The sequence below is a fragment of the Bos indicus genome, chromosome 16, assembly GCF_029378745.1.
Source record: "Bos indicus isolate NIAB-ARS_2022 breed Sahiwal x Tharparkar chromosome 16, NIAB-ARS_B.indTharparkar_mat_pri_1.0, whole genome shotgun sequence".
Taxonomy (NCBI): domain Eukaryota; kingdom Metazoa; phylum Chordata; class Mammalia; order Artiodactyla; family Bovidae; genus Bos; species Bos indicus.
In genome coordinates this window covers 48068949-48089919 of record NC_091775.1, presented here as the reverse complement: position 1 = coordinate 48089919, position 20971 = coordinate 48068949, and the positions used below count along the sequence as shown (strand labels likewise).

The following is a 20971-nucleotide window of genomic DNA, read 5'->3' as shown; positions in this document are numbered from 1 at the left end:
GTTTTCCCTGGTGAATTTCCGAGGGGCCAGGGAAGCAGCCGCTGCTGGTCTTTCCAAGCAGGACGTCGCTCCTCCCTTCTCTGTGGGAGCTGGAGCCACTGTGCTGGGACAGTGGCACATGGCCGTGGCCACCTCCATGAGGAGCAGCCCCCGCTGCTCCCAGGTGCTCTCCTCACTCTGGAATGAGCATCCCGGGCCAACGCAGACATTAGCAGCCCTGGGCCGGGTGGTGTTTTCACCCAGGGGACCCTGTGGCTGATGAGCAAGGTGGGGTGCGGCTTGAGGTTTCCGTTACCCAATAATGAAGTCCCCATGTCTCGGTCTTTTCTGCAGAGCTGAAGTGGTGTTAGGAAACATCATCAAGAAGAAGGGATGGAGGTAATTAATTCCTCTGCTCACATGCTCCAGCTCCAGGGCACATGCATGCACACACGCACAGGGAGAAGGTTGGAGAAGGCTACAGGAAGGGAAGAGGCCTGCTCTAGGGGCCCCGGGCAGGGTGGGCAGGATCCCACGGCTGTTTCTTCCTATTTGCCGGCAGAGTGCCGACTGTTGGCCTCATGGCCCTGTGCAGCCAGCCTGGCTTTCTAAGACCTGGTGGTCCCAGCATTGTTCTTGCTGGGAAGGGGAGAATGTCCCAGAATAGAGGCAGTCCCTGTGCTTCCTGCAAGGGGAGCCAGCGCTCACAGTATGGGTGGCCACCCCCAGGGAGCCAGGGCCTGAGCCGGGGGGTCAGGAGCCTCCGCCTGGCTTGACGCAGAGTTTCCCGCACACCTGGGGTCAGGCCAGGCTGAGCACTTGACTGCACTTTGGGGCCACTTGTGGCCTGTGTGTCTTCATTTTCAGCAAAGTCAGAAGCAGTTAGAAGGCTGGGCCTCCCCTACCTCCACCAAACCCCTCCATCCCCTCCCCTGGTGCACACACTCAGGTGTCCCCCACGCCCTCCTCTGGTACACACACTCAAGTGTCCCCTATCCCGTCCCCTGGTACACACACTCAGGTGTCCTCCACGCCCTCCCCTGGTGCACACACTCAGAGTCTCCACCAGCTCCTGGGGCCTGGATAACTGACACCCTCCTCTTGACCCAACCCAGGTTGTTTCTTCATGGCTCTAACTGATCCCCAAATAAATCCCAGGTCACTCTGTAAGTAAAAGAAACTACAGGTATGAGTGAGTCCCGATGGTGTCTCAGGTAAACACACGAGGAGATGCCTACCAGGTCATCCCACCTGCCTGAAGGTGATACTGGCAGCAGCCAGAGCCTCTGGCTTTGAGGAGCTGTTTCCTGAGCAGTAAACTGCCCCCCCCCCGACCCTCATGGGAAGAAAACACAACCACAGGGGCATTGCTCCCCCATCCCTTGGGAATGGTCAAGGTCAAATGTGGATAGGAGGAGCCATCATCACCCCACCCACCTGTCCCTCCAAGACAAAGTAACAGATGTCAGCATTGCCTCTTGTGGATTTGCGGCAGGAGACCTGAATCCATTCCTTTCCCCCAGGCTTTCAGCCACCCAAGTCTGAGCTCCCAGGAGCATCACCTGCCTATCTCTCGGGTCAGCTCCACCCCAGCCTTTCCCCCAACCTGGTGGCACCCAGGATGCTCCCCAAGGCTGTCCCACACAGCTTTTCTGAAATGCTGCCTCAGCCAGTAGAAAACAGCCATATCGGGTGGTCCCTTATCTCACTCCATCCTCACCAGAGCCCTCCAAGCCCCAGCCAGTCCTGACACTTGACGTCCTCCGAGTCCCCACAGAGCGGCAGCCTTCTGTTCCCTGGACCCTGTCCCCTGCTCCCAAACGTGCCCCCTCCTCTAGGCTCCAGGCTCCAGTCACACCAGACTCCATCTCCACCTGGCCCCTCACTGCCCAGCCCTGGTTCCATGGTTAGTTAGCTGCATCCACATAGTTAATCATGTCTATAGGTTTTCTCCTGGCTCGATCCAGGCCCCCGGGCTAGGAACACCCCAAACACTGAGTGATAGAGAAGCACCCTGTTTCACACCCTGTGCTCCCGGGTGAGGGTTTAGGACTCCTGGGTAAGGGCTGAAGACAGTGGGGAGGGTCGGGGAGGGAAGACCCCAAGGGGTCACACCCAGGAACAGCCCTCCTTCTCTTGTTCCACAGACGATCCAGCCTCGTCATCACCACCAAGATCTTCTGGGGAGGAAAGTAGGTACAGCCACAGGCAACCCCCTGGCGAGGGGCCAGGTCTGCAGAGACCCCTGTGGGTGGGCAGGGGGCAGTCATCCTGGAGGAACGGAGGCTGCCTGGGGTCCGTCCTGGACACGCCAGCCTCAGCACCTGGGCAGCACGCTTTCCTATCTCCTGGAGCAGGAAGCAGGGTACAGGGGGTGTGTGTGTGGCCATCTTCCCTGGCTCGTGCCATCCCTGTTGAGGGACCCCAAGTTCCAGAAAAGCAGCTTTGGCTGAGTTGCCTTGTGCTCAATCCTTGCTTCCCTTTTATTTTTACTTTTGTGGTTTTGTTTGTTTGTGATTACCAAGGTAACATCCTAAAAATTCTGGAAAAAGCAGAAAATTCCTGAACTGTCCTGTTCACTCCACTTACTCTGGGCCACAGACCACCCTTGCTGTCTTCTGGGAATCTGGCCCCATAGTTTCTCCGGGGCTGGACAAAATAGGCTTCATAGGAATTAGAAATATGATTCATTTTAAGTTTTGAAAAATCCAAGTCAGAGAGAGGGCAAATTGAAAAGCAGACACCCCCGCCCCCCACTGAGCCCCACCGCATCCACGGCAGCCAGGATCGAGGGCAGCCCGGCTCTGCCACAGCTTCTCCACACAAGCAGATCCTCATAGCCTTGTGGTTTTATCCCCAAAATGGAATCAGACTGCAAGTGGCACGCACTGACCTACTTTTTTCACCTAACATCGCGTCATAAACATTTCCCCCGAAAAACGCTTGAAACATTGCACGCACTGTCACCTGTTTTTCAGAGCCGAGACGGAGAGGGGCCTTTCCAGGAAGCACATAATAGAAGGTGAGGAGGGGGCGGGCCTTAGGATGCCCTCGGCATCCTCCTGTGGATGCAAAAGTGAAGAAACCACTGTGCCCCGGCCCCATCCATGCTACAAGCCTGGAGCTCTAGGGACAGCCCAAACCCTGATCCACCCAGGCTCACACGGGGTGGTCCCTCTGGGTCACGAGAGAGGGGCAGGGGTATGTGTGGGTGGGGCTCACATGACCCTGGGAAGACACAGACAGGCCTGGGTTTCAACCCAGGCTGGGCCCTGTGCCCACTGGGCGACCTTGAGCAAGGGACATTATTTCCCCAGACCTCTGTGGCAGCATCTGTTAAACGCAGGGGAATAATGCCCACCTCTGGTGTTACAGGAATCAAGAAGGACCCCAGCGAGGTCCTGCGTGTCGGACTCAGCCTGGGGCTCAGCACATGGGAGTCCCGCACGGGGTTGGGGAGTGGGCTGGAATGCCTCGCGTGTCCCAGTTGTTATTGTCTCAGTGCCTTTTCGCCCATGTTCATTTTGTCGAAGTAATACAGTCACTCCATTAAAAATAAAAGGATTAGGAGGCCTTGCTGCCTGCCCTGCCCTGCCCTGGTGCCCGGCCCTGCACTCCGGCTCTGCAGCTCCGTTCTGAGCTGCTGCCAAGTGCTCAGTGGGCCCCATTGGCCTTCCATGCCATGGACGATCCACTCCATGTCGGGTGGCCTAGCTCCTCCCAGTTCCCTCCCGGGCCACTCTAGGAGGCGTCCCCTCCATTCGGTCACAGGACATGTGGCCTGTGGACCCCACCCCCCTCTTTTGGGGGTGTGCCACCTCTTCTCTCATGGCTGTTTGCAATCTCAATGGCCTGTGCCCACATGTGCACCCTGCCGTCCACAGGTCCTGGGGACTGCCTTGTCCCTGTCACCTCTTGCTCACGGGTGAGGGCCCAGGAATGTCTGTGAAGATTGTAACGCACCCCCTCCCTCCCCCTACTCCTCCCCTACCCAGGTCTGAAAGCTTCCCTGGAGCGGCTGCAGTTGGAGTATGTGGATGTGGTATTTGCCAACCGCCCGGACCCCAACACACCCATGGAAGGTATGTTCTCCTTGGAAGCACCTGGCCGGACATCGTGGTTCCAAAAAGGGCAGAAGGTTTTGAACCTAAGGCTCTGATGGCACCATGCCAGGGCCCGCTGGGCACCCAAGCCTAGTGGGGTGGGAGGTGGGGCCTACCCAGTGTGGGGAACTCAGCCTCTGATCATTCCCCCAGCTGCCCCAGCACCTCCAGGCTGAGTCCCATCCTTGCTCCAGGTCCCAGCCCCATCCTGGGCTTGAACGCATGCTGTGTTAGCTAAAGTCATGATCCCATGACTCCTTGCTGCATTCTTTTCAATTCTTTCAGTCACCATCCACATTCTATTGGGAGGTTTTAGGGGCCTTTTGCTCTGGGAAATAAACTATTACTCAGAGGAGGAAAAGAAACGTGCAATGCTTTGAAAAGCAGTTTTGGTTTCTCGGATGCTTATTTATTTTTTGACTCCTGTAGTCTCAGCCCCTCCTATCTCCTCCAGCTCTCTGCTTTGGGCATCTTCTCATCTGTGCTTCGCTGCTTCAGGGTCTTGGAAAATTCAGTTACATTCAAGTTACTTTTTCTTCATTTGTTTGTATATATACCATGTACCCATGCATGTGTATATATATGTGTGTGTGTGTGTGTGTGTGTTATCCAAACCAGTAGTCTGCAAAAAGTGATTTGAGCCTGCATCCCCATGCCCTTTGTCAGACTGCACCCCTCAGCATTCCCACAGCTGTGAACTCTGGTCTCTTTCGATCTTTCTTTTATCACCAGGGGATCCATTTAGTTCCTCCAAGTCAAGGACTTTCATCATAGAAGGTACACAGTACCCTCAGCCTGACCACTGACCTCTGTGTCCGAGTTGCATTTTATGAGACAGTGTTTTTATTTACACAACTCTCTTCCCGCCCCCATGATAAAACTTCTCCATAAAATGCACAAAGGAGAAATAAGTGCCTTATGGGAACATCTTGCAAGTGAAGAAAAGCAAAGCGGAGCAGACCCCCGCCACCCCCTCCCATCCCCATCCATGCTGTCACCTCTTTCCTCCCATCCTCCCTCCCATGCATGCATGCCCCCTCCTTGCCCCGCCTTGCATCGCCATGATCCATGACCCAAGGGGGCTTCCTCTTGATTTGGGGATGCTGTGATCAGCGCCTGACACCTTGACCCCGGATGGTCTGGGAGAGGGCTGGGGAGACCGGGTTTCCACAGGAGTGAACACATTGGGGACCCCAGAATATTGGCCCCCAGCAGGCTGTATCTTCTCCATAGTCCACTTTGCTAAGCCCCCACCTCAATCCAAAGCAAAAGGACCAGCCACCAGCTGCCCTATTTCCACCCTGGGCAGGCTGGGCCACCTGTCACTCTCACCCCATGCTATGCGGTCAGAGCTCGCCATTGAAATGTGATCATTTTTCTCCTGAAGAATACCTACATGATCTGGGGATACTCTGAGACCTGGGGTAGCCTCTGGCCAGGCAGTGGTCTCTGCCCTGCCCTAAACTAAAGGACCCTGGGTGCCCCCACACCAAGGGCAGATCTTGGTCTCCCTGGAAGCTGGGCTGCATTCCACAATGGAAGGGCTCCCGCCTGCCAGCTGGCACTGCCACCCAACCCCTCCCATGTATTATTTGTGACACAGCAGGAGATGCCCTGGGTTTTGGCAGCAGCTAGAAGGATTTGGTCCTCCCGCTTCTATTCAACAGCATTAAATATTGAGGTAGACAGTCATCCCTAATTGTCCCTGTTTCTGGTGTCATGACACCCAGCTTAGGCAGAAGCACAAGGGTGATGCTCCTGTACACAGGCTCCATGCCCAGCCTGCCAAGGACCTGGACCCTCGAGGTACCCAGCAGCGTTCGCCCAGGACCCCTTCCCTCCCAGGCCAGCCGCAGGCTCGCACACCACCCTGGCCCCCGGGCTCCCGCTGGACCCTCCTCTCTGCATGGAAGGGAGAGAGCTGTGCTCGAGGAAGCCAGGCTGGCGAACGGGGTGTCGTCTGCTTCCCCTACTCCAGCATGTGGGCCTGAGCCTTGGCTGAAGACTTGGGTGGTCACACTGCATGGTCACAGGTACCCCCAAGGCTATTTCTAAAGAACCCGATGAAGACGGCCGGGCTAGCAGCCTGGGCAGAGGGCTCAAATGTGGGCAGGTACCTTCCTGGGACCCTCAACCTTGCAACCAAGTGCTGCTCTTCATGTCGAATAGTATTGGCCATTAAAGTGGTGCCCTGCTCATAGCCCACGGGTAGGGGGCTTCCCTGCCAGACTCCCTCCCTGGGATGGGTGGAGAGGAACCCAGTCCCCAACCTTGGAAGGAAGGAGAGGGCAGGACTTGGCGTACAGACCTGGAAGCTGAGGTATAATTTTTCAGGGGTCCTGGGCAAGGCCACCAAGAGCACCACCCCAGAAGTCCCAGCTACATTAGTTTTCTACTGAAAAGGGGGACCTTGGCAAAGAGGCACTCAGGGATCGAGAATGGGTGGAAGAGACACCCCAAAAGAGAGGTACCACTCTGCCAGAGACTGTCCCCGTGGCCTGGGGCCTTCCAAGGTGGAGCTCAGAAAGGACCTGCATCCTTCTGTCTTCCTTCCTTCCACCCGTGCCGTCTTGAGGGGCCTCTGCTTCCCAACATCAGTGGCCACTTCAGGAGAGGTGGGATTTTCAAGGAGCCCCAGAAGTTCAGCTGAAGAATGAATGTTTCCCAAAATGGACACTGCTCCTTGAGGCCAAGTTCAGTTGTAAAGACCACAGTATCCCCCTGGGGCTGAAGCAGCCTAGGGGCGACTGTGGCAGATTTTTATTTCTCAGAAAAACTTCTTTTGAACTGAAGAAAAATCTGTCACAGTGGAGATGGGGAGAGGGTCCCTTGCTGGATACTGACTGGTTTGAGAATCTGGGGCATGGTCTGCAGGGGGCTTTCCATGTTTACTGCTGGATCTCTTGGACATGAGAGGAACTCCGCCCTACTGCCCCACCCTCTGGGACCAGCCAGGGCCCGTACCCTGCCCTTTGTTGGGACAGACACTGTTATTACCTCTACATTCAGTTCTCCAGATCCCAATGACAGTCTGGAGTAGCCCCAGTAGGTGGCTCAGACAGTAAAGAATCTGCCTGCAATGCAGGAGACCCAGCTTCGATCCCTGAGCCAGGAATATCCCCTGGAGAAGGGAATGGCAACATACTCCAGTATTCTTGCCTGGAGAACCCCGTGGACGGAGGAGCTTGGCAGGCTACAGTGAATAGAGTCGCAAAGAGTTGGACATGACTGAGCGACTAACGCTTTCAGAATACTAGAGAAGGCAAAAGTTGAGTTTATTTCCTGTTGCTGCCTGTCAATCTGATCATAACCTTAATCTGTTTATCTGGTTCTTCCTGAGCAATAAGGGTCCCCAAATCTTTCCCAAACTAGAGAATGCCCCCCATTCTAGAGTCTAGAGTCACATTCTTTGATCTCACCTCTCCTTCATCCCTCTAATCTGCCATAGAAACATTTCAATCCATCCATAACCCATATTTTCAAACATTCCATAAGGCCTGTAACTATTTGGGGACACTGTTTTCAAGATCAGCTTCTTGGACAACAGCTCACTTTTTTTCTGTCATCCCAGAAAACCCCGGCCACCCACACCTCTGGAGCCAGGAAGCTCACTGCTTACAAGCTGTCCTGGCAGCATCCTCTCCCTGCTCCTGGCCTTTTTTTTTTTTTTTTTTTTGCAGAATGTCCCCAGGCGGGGCCCTGTGCCCTCGGCCATCCCCCCAACCTGCAGTTTCCCCTTCTCTCGTGACAGAGACGGTGCGTGCCATGACTCACGTCATTAACCAGGGGATGGCCATGTACTGGGGCACATCGCGCTGGAGCTCCATGGAGATCATGGTAATGTGACCTCTTGGTGTGTATGCGTCCAGGGGCTGGGCTCCCGGCCCCGCTCCATGGGCGACGACCCTGGGGCTCTGGCAGGTTCGGTGCCGTTGGTCCCTGACGCATAGACTGCTGGGTACTAAGGGGAGGGACGGTATGGTGACTTGTGGCAGTGATGTCTGCAGACTTTGCAGACAGGGCTCTGAGCTTGAATCCCAGCACTGTGTGGCCCCGGACCGATGGTTTCGGCTCTCTGAGCTTCGGTTTCCCCACCTGTAGAACAACACTGCTAGGACGACCTACTGTCATGAGGCTATGTGAGGATTATCTGAGAGATCAGAGGTGAAGCTCTTAGCAGGGATCCTGGAGCTCAGCCAGCGCCCAGCAGTGGTGGCCGTGCCAGCCACTAGGCTGAGCTCCCGCAGTGTTCCAGGTGCCATTAGATTTGACGGCTTCATGCGGACTAACTCCCATTTCATCCTCACAGCCTATGAGTAAGTGCTGCTGGCACCCTGCTTCTCAGATGTGGCCACTGAGACGCAGAGAGGTTAAGTAACACACCCAGGGTCACACTAAACGATGGGTACCACAGGCCGTGCAGCGCAGAGCCTGACCTTCCATCTCATAGTCCATGAGGTTTCTCCCTCACCTGCACTTTCAGGAAGGCATCCCCTTCCTTGTTTCCCTCACAGGAGCCATCAGAAGCTGAGGGTGAAAGACGTTTTATAATATTCCTGGAGTATCCCAGAATGGTTGGCAGAGCAGCTCCCCAGAGGCAGACAGCTGGTTGGTGGGGGAAGGGCAGAGGCCTGGGGACTGTGTCTTAGACTAGCTCTCAGGCTGACTCCCTCACCCTCAGCTCCAGGCCTCCTCCCCATCCCAGCCCTTCCCATGCCCCACCTCCCAGAATTTCCCACATCTTGGCATGCCTCAGAGGGGGGCTTCTCCTCTAGTGAGTCCCAGATATCTGGTTCATCAAAAAAAAAAAAAATAATTAATCAGGATCTTCAACTTGAATACAACTCGAGAATCCTGTGGTATCAATCAGCCTTTGGCATCTATGACTTTCGTATCATTTGGCATTTTTCTGAAGCTGCCTGGATGCAGCACAGAACTCACTGAGGTGTCAGGATCTCATCCCCACTTTACAGATGTGAAAGCTGAGTCTTAAGCTAAAGGGGAAAAGGGCCTCTCAGGCTGGCAGACGGGCCTCCCCAGGAGCTCATGCCCATCCAGTCTGCAGAGTGGAGGCCTTGGGCTCCGAGTCCCAGAAATGAGCTCATGCCAGCCACTCCCCCGTCCTAACCTAGCGTTTCCTGCCCCTGCTGTCATTCCGGGTCCAGGCCCTAGACTGACAATGATAAAATCAGTAACAAGAAGGCACTGTCCTGAGGGCGGGCAACACCTGACAGATGGGGAAGCTGAGTCACAGAGGGGTGAGCCCCTTCCCCAAGGTCACCCGCCAGTAAGTGCCAGAACCTAAGCCTCACTACAGAGTCATGCTTTCGCCCCAAATCCCTTTGTCCTTGGGGCTCCACAGCCCACCCGGTGTTCTCAGCTCACGGAGGGGGAGCCTAACAGTCTTCCAGGGAAGCTGAGAGGAGCGGGCAGGGGGCAGGCGGGCCAGCCAACTTCCTGGAGATGCCTTTGTGTCTTCTCCCTGCTGCTCAAGAAGGCCCCCAGATCGCTGGCCCGCAGGAACCATCCGTGCCCCTCTTTGCTTCCACAGGAGGCCTACTCCGTGGCCCGGCAGTTCAACCTGATCCCACCCATCTGCGAGCAGGCGGAGTACCACATGTTCCAGCGGGAGAAGGTAGAGGTGCAGCTGCCGGAGCTCTTCCACAAGATAGGTGGGTTCCCCCGCCCCTCCCCAGCCCTGTTCCAATCTTATCCCCAGATTCCCCCTCTCCCTCTCCAGCCCCTCCCCATTACGCCCCGGCCCCGCCCCTCTCACGCCCTGCTGCTCGGCCCCGTCCTGCCCTGCCTTCACTGCGCTCTTCTGCCACGCTCCTTTCCTGTCTCTCTGCTCCTTCTCCGGGCCCTGGGCTTAACCTCTCCCGCTCTCCTCTCCCAGGAGTGGGCGCCATGACCTGGTCCCCTCTGGCCTGCGGCATCGTTTCCGGAAAGTACGACAGTGGCATCCCGCCCTACTCTAGAGCCTCTTTGAAGGTGAATTGGCGGCGGGGGCTGGGGGAGGGGATAGGCAGGGACAGGCATTTTGGAGGGATGGAGCCTTTGGGTGGACACCTTGGTGCTGGACACCTTCCCTGGGCCACTGTCTGCGGGGCGGTTCCAGGCGTGGGAACTTGGAGCCCCAGCTGGCCTGACCCCATGTCTAGAAAGGCTGCCCATCTGTGGGACATCCGCCAGCTGAAGCCCCACCCCCCACCCGGGGCCTCGCCCCAAGTTCAACACTCACAACCCGGGCCAGGGCTAGGGTTCCATTTCAGGTGCCTCCTCCCCTATAGACACGCCTACATTCTCTGGCCCACCACTGAACCTCTGGGTGGAGGGCTGTGTAATTTCTTCAGTATCCCTCAGAAGTGCCCCAGGGAAAAGTGAACACCCGACACATACACCTCAGAGTGGAGACTCAGAGGGTCTCCAGACTGAAGTGTTGGGGGGACAAGGAGCAGGCAGAGAAAGGCCTGACCAGGCCAGGACAGAGCGAACACTGGAGCCCCCCGCCCTAGGGATCAGGATGGCCTGCCTCCCCCATTTCTCCCCAAACCACAGAAGCCTCCCAGAGGGCTCCCTGACCTTGCTGTGGGCACACCTCTTGGGCCACCCAGCCTCCCAGAAGAAGGGAAGATCGGTTTGTCCACCTCCTTGTCCAAGCTCACGGGCCCAGTCTTAGCTTCCCACAGCCTTCAAATGCAGTGGTTCCCATCCTTCCACCTGCCTGGGTCTGGACCACAGCATCAGGGCCAGGGCAGTGCCACCCTGGCACAGATCGTCATTTGTGCCATGCATGCAGTGGCCCGGGTGACCTGCCCTCACCCATGGGCTGTGCTCTCCCCACATCCCACAACCAGGGATACCAGTGGCTGAAGGACAAGATCCTGAGTGAGGAGGGCCGGCGCCAGCAGGCCAAGCTGAAGGAACTACAGGCCATCGCCGAGCGCCTGGGCTGTACCCTCCCCCAGCTGGCCATCGGTAAGAGGGCTGGGGCGCGGGGGGACCAAGGTCCCCAGAAAGAAATCAAGAGTCCCTGAGTGCCTGGGCCACCCCCTTCTATCAGCCAGCCATGGGTAATGGGCTCCCATATTCATGGGGAGAGAATGAGGGTGTCCATGAGCACTTGGGCCATCTCTCCACTGGGGGCAGCTGGTGCCAGCACTGCTGAGCCCCTGGCTTGCCAGGGCCCTCCTGGGACACCCTCAGTCCTATGCCCAAGAGGCTGGGTCTCTCTGGCCCCATCATGGGTAGGGTAGAACCAGGGAGGGCCCTGGGTGGGGGTGCCTTCCTCACCTCTGCTCTTGCTGCCCACCCCCAGCCTGGTGCCTGAGGAACGAGGGGGTCAGCTCCGTGCTCCTGGGTGCTTCCAGCGCAGACCAGCTGATGGAGAACATTGGAGCAATACAGGTGAGTGGCGCCTGCCAGCCTTGCTGGCTCTGGACAGAGTTCAGGGTCTCAGCCAGGCATCTGTCCAGCATGTACTTATTGAGCACCTACTACATACCAGGCACTGTTTGAGGCACCTGGGCTACAGCAGTGAACCAATAAAAGCCTTGCTCTTGAAGGGCTGGCTTTTTATCTGGATAAACAAAAAACAGAAAATGCAAGGAGTAAGATTATAATGTGTGTCGGAGGGTGATAAGCACTCCGGGAAAGGAAACCTAGAGCAAGGTCAGGAGTATCCAGTAAGGGCAGGGAAGCGGGGAGCCATGGACCCAAGTTAAAAGGGGCTACAGGGTAGCCTTGTTGATAAAGTGACTTGTGAGCAAAGGCTTGAAGGATGAGGAGTGGGCGGTGCAAGTACAATCCAGGCTGACACAAAGGTGCAAGGTAGGCACAACGCCAGGACAGCAGTAAGGCCAGAGGCCTGGAGCAGAGGGGCAGGGAAAGGTCCTCCGGGCACCACATGCCCTCTAAGGACTTCGGCGACGGTCGAATGAGATGGGAGCAGAGGAGGGGCAGTCTGACTTAGATTTTAAAAGGCTGCCTCCCACTCTCTGGCTGCTGAGTGGAGGAAAGAGTTGGGGAGCAGGAGGGGGAGCAGGGAGATCACTGGGAACTGATGACAATCTAGGGGTGAGGGATGACCTTGGTACATATGGACAGCTGGTTGGGTCCTAGATTTCTGGAAGGTGGACCGACAGGACTGGCTGACAGACTGGATGTGAGACAGTGTGGGACAGTGCGCAGATCCTGGGGATAAACCATGGGTTTGTCACCTGGAAGAGGGTGTTGCTGTCAGGGGGGCTGGGAAAAGCAGTTTGGGGCTGTGGATTATCAGATGTTAAGGTCCTGAAATCTGCATCTTATGCCGCCACTGTCCATCCATTCAAGGGGCAGAGCTGCACAAACCTGGAATACAGAAGCAGCAAGGCCCCCTCTGCTCCACAAGCTGCAGGCAATGAGGGTGGGGCAGGCCAGGGCCAGCGGACAGCTGGAAGAATGTCTCCCTGTTACCGAAGTGAGGTTTGACTGCTCATCATTCAAGAATCCAATACTGAGAGATAAGTGTTGGGCAAAAGGAAAGACATCTTTATTGAGGAGGCCAGCAGTCCTGGGGAGAAGGTGGACTCCTGTCCCCAAACAGACTTCCCCTTGTCAATCAGGGAGCAAGAGATTTCAAAGGGGAGTTTCAGGGGTACACAGGTTGAGGAGTGGCTACAAGCAGAACAGCACAGTCAGCTCCAACAGTCATCTTGAAATTGATCATGCGATCATCTGATCAGGGTCATCCTTTTATTTAATTGGAGGATAATTGCTTTACCATATTGTTAGTTTCTGCCATACATCAACATGAATTGATCAGGGTCATCTTAATTGTTTTAAGCACAATTAATCTTCAGTTCTGTCCATGGGATTCTCCAGGCAAGAATACTGGAGTGGGTAGCCATTTCCTTCTCCAGGGGATCTTCCTGATCCCCTGACCCACAGTCCATGGGATCACAAAGAGTTGGACATGAGTGAGCGACTAACACACACACACACAATCTGAGCGACTAACACACACACGCACAATCTTCAGTTCTAGGGTCAGTTTGTTCCCATTTCTCTGAGGCTGGTTCTCAGAATTGTGCATGATGGAGCAGTTCATGTCATGGCTACAGTCTGGTAGTGATGTTGTTAACTTCTTCCACGTGATGGGAGTTTCAGTATCTACAGAAGAGCTCAAAGGACATGGCTCAGAATACAATCTACAGCCCTTGAGGATGAACTAAAAGGTCCCCCTGACTTTGCTTAATGGCTACACAATTATTATTGTCTTGTTTCACTGCTTTTCTTTGTTTTTGCATTTTCTCACTTCTCCAATTGAATTTATTCTTTGGTTAAAGTCTTTCTACAGACAAGAGGCAGGTATGGAGGACATGGGAGGGGTGGGGTCTGTACCAGGAAGGCCCCATAAGGTCCTGCTCCATTACACATCACCTCGTCTGCAGGTTGATTCTGACTAGCTCCCGTCTTTGCACACAGGTCCTTCCAAAACTGTCGTCTTCCATCATCCACGAGATCGATAGTATTTTGGGCAATAAGCCCTACAGCAAAAAGGACTACAGATCCTAAGAAGCCCCCAACCATTTGCCTGGACAGTTTCATCTCCCTCCTAGCCTCTCTGTTTGCTCGCTTAAGCTATTTTGAAGCCAAGAGTGTGGTTTGCATCAAAAACAAAGCAACACACCAACGTGTCATCAGGAGAAGATCTCAAAAGTCGCTGCCACACGGCACCTGCTGCTTCACAGGACTAACGTCAGATTCATGCCGGAGGGTTGGCATCAATTCAAAGGCATTCGAGCCGTCCCGCCCAAGCCTGCCGCCTCTGCTCATCTTCCACCAAGAAACGACGTTTCTCCCAGCCACGCCCCATCTCAGAGACTCAAGTCCAGGCCAGGCCGAGACCCGTTGGGGCCTAGGAGCAGGCAGAGCTGGCCTCTCCTCTGCCAAGAAGCCCACCTGGTACTGGGGAGGGGAAGAGGAAGCCAGGTCTGGCTCTTCCTGTGGCCCCTCAGCTGGGCCCTGGTTGGGGTGGGCCTCCCACTGGGGTCTCCCTCATCCCCCCTCTTGCCAAGGGCTCCAGGTACTGTCATTGGGCCTGACATCAGATTCTCCTACACCCCCTTCTCCACACCACCTGCCTCACTGGGTCTCCGAGGGGCCTTCCGAGCTGTCCTTTGACCCCCACCCCCACCCTTGCTGGCAGAGGCAAGGATCCAAGGGGGTTCGATTGTTCCAGGGTGGACCCACAGGAAGTCAGGGGTCTGACTTCAAGCTCATCGCCCCACTGACTTCCTCCTCGTATACAACTAATGAGCCCGTGTCCAGACTCTAGCCCGGGTCCCTCCCCACCTGGTGCCCAGTCCTTTGCCCCTCTGTCCTTGCCTGGAAGGCCCCAAGGTCATGCATGCTTAGCTGACTGTGGCTGCTGACCACACATGGGGTGGCCAGCCTCTGCTCTGCCCAGGGTGGTGGCCTTGGGGTCTGCAGAGAGGACATTCTGGGACCCTTCAGTGAGGGCAGGTTCCTGGGGTTTTCTGTGCTTCATGCCCAGGGCCTGGGCAGCAACCCCCACAGTCCAGGTGAAGACCCCCGTAGCCTCTCCCTGGAGCAGCGTCCCCAGCAAGGGCTCAGAGCAGGTCAGGTGGGGTGCTCAGAGCTTGTTGCCAGGGCAGCGAGGCAGCGGTTCTTCCCCCAGGACACCCTCACACAGCCTCTGAAGAGGGAGGGATGGCTGGGGTTCATCATTCCTTTCCACACCCCACACCCCAGCCTGGAACAGGTTGGGGACAGGGACAGAGGCAAGGACCTTCAGAAGTGTCAGCCCCTTTACAGCCAGGCCTGGGGCTGCAGGGATAGAGGAGGGGAGGGGCCCTCAGCCAGCAGGCCCAGCCCCCATGGTCCTGAGCGGCACCCCAGATTTTGCTGGCTGTGCAGGGGACCCGAGCCAGGCTCTTTGAATGCACTGGCCTTCTGTGTATGGGCCTGGGTGACTCCTACACTGGGCGCCCCCTGCCCCGGGTGCCCCCTACATTCTCACACTCACCCCTGGGCAGACATGGACCTCCCTGCCATTATTCCCAAAGGCCTACCGTCCAGTCCTGGCAGAGCTGAGGCCTAGGAAACTGACTTTAGGAAAGCCACAAGGTGGGGGGAGAACAACTTCCTCCACTCCAGACCTTTGTGCTGACCCTGGAGTCTAGAACCTTCTCCCTTCTTGTAGACTAGACCCCTGGGGGTCTTCTTCACCAAGTCTCCTGCAAGTTTCACCCTAATGAGCATGAGGAGGGACAAACCTGTCCCAAGAGAGTTGCCACCATCACATGGGTTGGGGGGCCTAGCTCCAAGGACAAGACGCTACAGTCCACCAGGCAGAGCCCAAGTGTCCCAACAGCTGGCCATGCTCAGGAGCCAGGTCACCTGCCCCTCCCTGGAGTCTGGCTGGGCCCCCTCCACAGTGCTGCCACCCTGCCCACCCACCAATGGAAGAGGGACCCGGGCTTGCAATTGGGCCCATGTTTGGGCCTGCCGCCCCACCCCGTGAGCTTTACATCTGGGAAGGACAAGCCCAGTGGGAGACGTGGGCTCTCAGGGCCATGCTCTTCCAAGGCCGAGATGCCCAGCACCAAGTCCCAAGCCTGTTCCAGGCCCTGGGGTGCTGTCTGCAGCCTAGTTCTGCATCGCCCCCCGGCAAGTGGGTATGGAAGGATGGGGCTCCACTTCCTGAGGAAGGGTCACCCAACTTAGTGGGAGGAGGCTGGAGTAAGGAAGGGATGGAGTGGGGCTCGAGGGCAGGGAGAGCCTGGAGACAAAGAGCTTGGCCAAGGCAGGCCCTGGAGGGGAAGCCTGAACTTCAGCTTGGGTTTGAGACCAGCCATCCTCACCCTACCCTGTTGAGGAGAAGTCCCCCCACGGTCCCCAGCCACCTGCCAGCCATCCTCTCACCCTCCCCTGGAAGCAGAGTTTGCCCCCAGGGGTCCACCTTGGGAGTTCCCCACCAGGGAAGAAGGCCCAGTCTGCGTGGGAGCGGGACCAGTCTTCCTTGCTAAGGACACATGCAGCCCCTACCATTTTTCATCCCAAATCTACAGCAAGTTTGAGGTCCCAAGAACGACAGAGGGGTTTACCCTGTCTCCTGTTCTCTCTGGCAGTGTAAATAATGTGCTGTTTCTCTCCCCCTTTTTTTTTAATGACTGTGGCTCCTCAGCTAACTGCATCACCCCCCCACAGGCAGAGACACCGTACGCCTCGCGCTTCCAATGACACAGCGGAGACACAGTGCCGTATTTATGGAATGACAAAATAAAACCCAAGCCCGTCAGGGTCTGCTCCTCTCCGCTCCTCTCCTTTGCAGGGTATTCAGGGTCAGGGCTGGGTCGAGGGCAGTGGGAGGAGGTATCTTTAAAGGCCAGCAGACCAAATCCTGAGCCTGGAGCCAAGGGGAGGTTGGGAGACATGGGCCCTGGGGGGAGAAGCAAAGACTGGGGACCGAGAACCCAAGTCTGTCCCAGGTGATTGGGGTTGGAATGCCCTGCCTGCCCCCCTCACCAATACAGTCTCTCTTGCCATCGCAGGTTGGTGGCAGGCTGCTGGGCCCTCAGGGACAGAGAGGTCGGGGTCCAGGGAGGCCTGCGGGCCCGTCTACGGGGCTCAGTGTTCCTGAGCAATTTGATTTCAGGATGCAGGGGGGAGGGGCCGGCACCACCCCTGAACACCCCTTCTCGGGTGCCCTCCGTTCCAGCAAGCCCCCCAGCCTCATGGGGCCGTGTCTTCTCGGGTGAGAGGTAGCTTCAGGAGACACCCCCTCCCCCCAACATCCTTTCCCACCCCGATCCTAGATCAGTGAAAAGCTAGGAGAACACTGATTCAATCCTTTCCCAGAGGATTTATTAAAACACGGAAAACCAAGACATACACACAGAGTACAAAGTGAAGGGGACGGTGTCAGGTACAGTCCTTGTCAAGCCTCCCACACATCCTCCCGAGGACCGGATAGGTCACTGCGCACAGGGGCTCAGCCTCCAGCTCCAGCTCCTGGCTGGGACCCGCCCCCTCGACTCACCCCAGCGCCCGGCCCCTTCGTCAGCCTGGGCTTGTGCTAGGGAAGGGGCAGGCGCTTCTCAGCAGGGCCAGATGCAGGCCTGGGTGGGGTTCTGCTCCCTCATCCCCCCACGCACTGATGCCTGGGGAGGGGGGCAGTGCAGGTGGGACCCTCCCCTCATGCTCAGGCCCAGAGGAGCATAGGAGGCTCGGACTCCCACCTCGGTATCAGGGGTTCAGGACACACACACACCCAACGGGCCCTTTCTGGGTTATCGCACCTAAAAAAATACTTTGTTTAAAAAAAATCTGAAAACTAAGAAAAAAATCCCAAAACACAAGCCAATGACTTTGGGCTGATGCACCACAACCTGTAAACTTCCAGAAATATAAAATCGGGGTCGGGGGGGGGGGGGCGGCTTCCTCAACAGAGATGGGTCATCAGCAGAGGACAGCTGCAGGTGCAGAGGCGGGACACTGGGCTGTGGCCGGGCCAAAACCTCAGCCCCCGCCTCCCACCCAAGCTCCTTCCTGCCACCCCACTCTGGAGGTTCCCAAGCCCACCCTCTACACGACCCCATCAGGCCCTCAACATCCCTGGGACCCAATAACTGGGAGCAAAGGCTGCAGGTGTCCATGGGGTGCGACTCGGTCAGCCCCCAACCTGGGCCAGGGATTCCCCCAGAGGACCCTGGGAAGGGACCCCCAACCAGTAGGAGGGCAGGTGCCTGCCCAGTCATGAGTACCAGCAGGATGGGCCCATGGTCATCACTTGCAGAAAACAAAGGAGCTTCTGAAGGCGGCTTGCAGGGAGGGTCTCTGTGCACAGGGGGAGTCTCAGGTTGTGTTTCCGTGGTGGGCGTGTGCGAGGGGACCCCCAGACACAGTCCAACCCAAACTCCCGTGGTCACCGGGGAGCCCAGGAGCCAATGCCCTCCGAGACTGTGCCCAAAGATGGTTCAACAGAAAGCCTACTCAGCACTGGTCTAAATAATAAAGTGGCTGGGGACAAAAATGGGGCTGGCACTTTGGGGCTTCCACTTGCACAACGACCCCCATTGTGCCAAGAGCAAAAACAAAACCAGCCTGAAGATGCCCGAGAGCACAGACGCCCCACTCCCCACACTCCACTACAACTCTGGGAGGGGGGTAACTGATAAACCAAGAAAAAACATTCTCTAGATCCTTCTTCCTCTCCAAAACCAGAAACCCACGCCCCAGCTGTCTGTGGTCGCCCTCCCAGGCCTCCCAAGTGCTGGTCTTGGAGAGCTGAGCCCTTCCTGGACCAGGCAGTGCAGGTGGCTGGGCCGATCCCTGGTGCCTGGTCCAGCTGGTAGTGGAAAAGGGTAGAGGCCTAGGGAGGAGACGGAGGGAGGGCGGGAAGCAAGGGCTGGTGGGGAAAGGACCACCCGCTCTTGGAGTTGGGCAGTGGGGACGCAGACCCCTGTCCTCCACCAGGTGCCCCCTGACACTCAGGACCTGTCCACTGTGTTCCCCACAAGCCCAGCCGCAGGACTGACCACCTGCCTGGGAGGACACAGTCACGGGGCCCTGGGTGGGGGGTTCGTGGCAGTCACCCAGCCCATGGCCTGAGCCAGAGCCTTTGCAAGGAACACACAGGCCCACGTGGCACTGGAGAAACCACAGTGGGCAGGAGTGACCCAACCCTTCCTGGAGGGTGAGGTCACCTGCTGCCACACGTGTCCTGCCACACGTATACCCGTGTACCACTTTCAGGCTGCCTCCCATTCCTCCACCCACAATGCCAGGGTCAGTCGGCCTGGAGATAAATGGGGCCTTGTGGTCCGGTCCTTTAGGGGTTCTGGGAGAGCCATTTATAGATGAGGGCTCTGGGAGGGTTGGCCAATGGCCCCATGTCCCCAAGTCACCCCCAAATCCCGGCCCTAGTCCTGGCCAGGGAGCTGAACGGAGCCCTCCTATGGTGCCCCCCTATGGTGCCCCCCATCCAGGCCCACCCTGGCTCTCACTTGGACAGGATTCTGCACCAGGGCTCCACTCCAGGAAGGTCAAGGCTCCCTGGTCAAGGCTCTGAAATCCCTTCCAGGCTGAGGCTGGGCCAGAGGGAACATGAGACACGGACAGACCCAGGTCCTGGCCCATCCCTCTGTTCCTCTGAACTGGAGCCATCAGAGGGCGCCACCAGCTGGGTGGAAGGCGATCGGGATTCCAGCAGGCCACTCCTGGCAGCAAACAGGGCAGGAGGCTGGGGACACTCCAGTTGGGAGAACTGGACAGGCCAATGGATTCAGTCCCCTGCCTCCAAGCTTTCCCCAAACCTTTGAAGAACACAGTGAGGGCCGTCACAGACCTGCCCCAGGGGGCAAGTGCTGGGATCAAGGCCTCTCCAGGGACAGGGGAGGGATAAGTCCAGGCTCCAGGCGGCTGGCCTGGTTTCTCCATGTCAGCCACCAGAAGACAACATGGGGAGTGGGTATAAAGGGCTTCCCAGGGCACAGGGCAGGACCAGGGGCTCCGGGGCCACTCTCAGCACTGCTGGGACAGCAGCCACATCCGGGGCAGGAGAGTAAGCCCCTTCCCACAGCTGCCTGAGACCAGGGCCCCAGCAGCCCCCAGGCTGACACCTGCCGTCTCTTCTCTCTGGGGAGCACATGCCGTGACCTGCCACACACGGCAGGGGCCAAAGACCCTCCACGAGTGACGACAGAGTCCAGGGGGCCTGTGAGACAGGCTGGGTCAGGGTCAGACACGTGCCGATGGAGCCCTCTCCCCCACAGAGAGAACACATTACCTGTGGTCTCCAGCCTTGCAGGACGCAGCCTGGCCTGGCCTGGCCTGGACGCCAGCCAGGTCTCTACCTGCAGGCCGGGCGGCTCCCCAGTTCTGACCCACCTGGCACTGGGGGGCCCCACTGGGCCAGGGTCAGAGTACAGGCAGTCACACGGTGCAGACGGGACGGGGGAGAGGGGCACACAGAGCCCGTCCAGGGCGGGCGCCACGTCCTCCTCAACCAGGCCAAGTCCAGGGCGGCGGCTGGGCTCCCGGGAGCTTCCCTCAGGTCCGGAGCCCGTCCACAGAGAGAGGCCTAAGTGCTGCATGTCAGACTCCTCCACACGTCACTCAACTTTTATCAAGACAAATTTGTTCAAGTCTTCAATAGGAAAGTGCAAAAAGATGTACAAAGAAACGAAATCTCTTCTAGGAAGTCGTCCTGGCAGAGCCAGCCAAGGTGGTGTGGGAGACACTGGGATTAAGAGCAGGTGGCACTTCTGGCTGGGTCTTGTCCCCAGTGATGGCATGACTCAGTTTCCCCTTCTGTCCTCAGGTGGCCTGGCTCTAGAAAGGCGGCAGCTTTTCTCTCCTGTGGGGATCAGGCAGGGGGCCCGGCAGGCGTGGCTGCAAGAGGTGGGTCATGGGTCACAGAGCTGGGTGCTCACATCCCCACTGGGGGTTCACCCAACACCCTGGAGCCACCACTGCCACCTGTCACAGCCAACTGCAACCAGAGGGGCTCCTAGCCCAGACCTCCCACACCTGGAGTATAGGAAGCGGGGACCCCAGGGAGGGCCCATCTGGAAACCACCCCCACCCCAGGGCCTCTACCCTGAAGCAGTGGTTCTACCAGGACAGACAGCTTAGCAGGGGCTGCCGGCCAGGTGGAAGAGGCCAGAGTGGACTGGTGGCTTCTCACGAATAAAACCATCTCCCAGCCAGTGACACTGACCCACACACACCCTGAGCCACCCTCCTGGTCCTGGGCACAAGGTGGGGTGGCCAGGGGAGGGGGGGTGATGTCCCAGGGCGCCCACCACCCAGCAGGAAAGTGCAGGCAGAAAAGGGTTCCAGGCTGGGGGCAATGGTCCCGGACTCACTACCACGGACAC

At 57.4% G+C, this 20971-nt stretch overlaps 2 protein-coding genes across 15 annotated transcripts in view; one reads left to right on the top strand and one right to left on the bottom strand.

Annotated features, from left to right (window-relative positions):
- Nucleotides 1-16402, top strand: part of KCNAB2 (potassium voltage-gated channel subfamily A regulatory beta subunit 2) — a 96249-nt gene extending 79847 nt beyond the window's left edge. For 7 of the 9 annotated variants that reach the window (XM_070768321.1, XM_070768316.1, XM_070768318.1 and 4 more), the window contains 11 exons: nt 334-378; nt 2127-2171; nt 2958-3001; nt 3975-4061; nt 4815-4859; nt 7834-7919; nt 9634-9754; nt 9979-10073; nt 10940-11060; nt 11401-11489; nt 13551-16402. In XM_070768321.1, the coding sequence (XP_070624422.1) occupies nt 334-378; nt 2127-2171; nt 2958-3001; nt 3975-4061; nt 4815-4859; nt 7834-7919; nt 9634-9754; nt 9979-10073; nt 10940-11060; nt 11401-11489; nt 13551-13640 (868 nt within the window). In that variant the 3' untranslated portion in view covers nt 13641-16402. The remainder of the gene's footprint in view (nt 1-333; nt 379-2126; nt 2172-2957; nt 3002-3974; nt 4062-4814; nt 4860-7833; nt 7920-9633; nt 9755-9978; nt 10074-10939; nt 11061-11400; nt 11490-13550) is intronic. The other 2 variants (XM_019976770.2, XM_019976767.2) reach the window with 1 other exon arrangement.
- Nucleotides 16403-16933: 531 nt separating this feature from the next.
- CHD5 (chromodomain helicase DNA binding protein 5) overlaps nt 16934-20971 on the bottom strand; it is a 71718-nt gene continuing 67680 nt past the window's right edge. For all 6 annotated transcript variants that reach the window (XM_070768304.1, XM_070768305.1, XM_070768306.1 and 3 more), the window contains one exon: nt 16934-20483. Coding sequence is in view for 1 of the 6 variants with exons in the window: in XM_070768303.1 (XP_070624404.1) it covers nt 20424-20483 (60 nt within the window). In the remaining 5 variants the exon portion in view is untranslated. The remainder of the gene's footprint in view (nt 20484-20971) is intronic.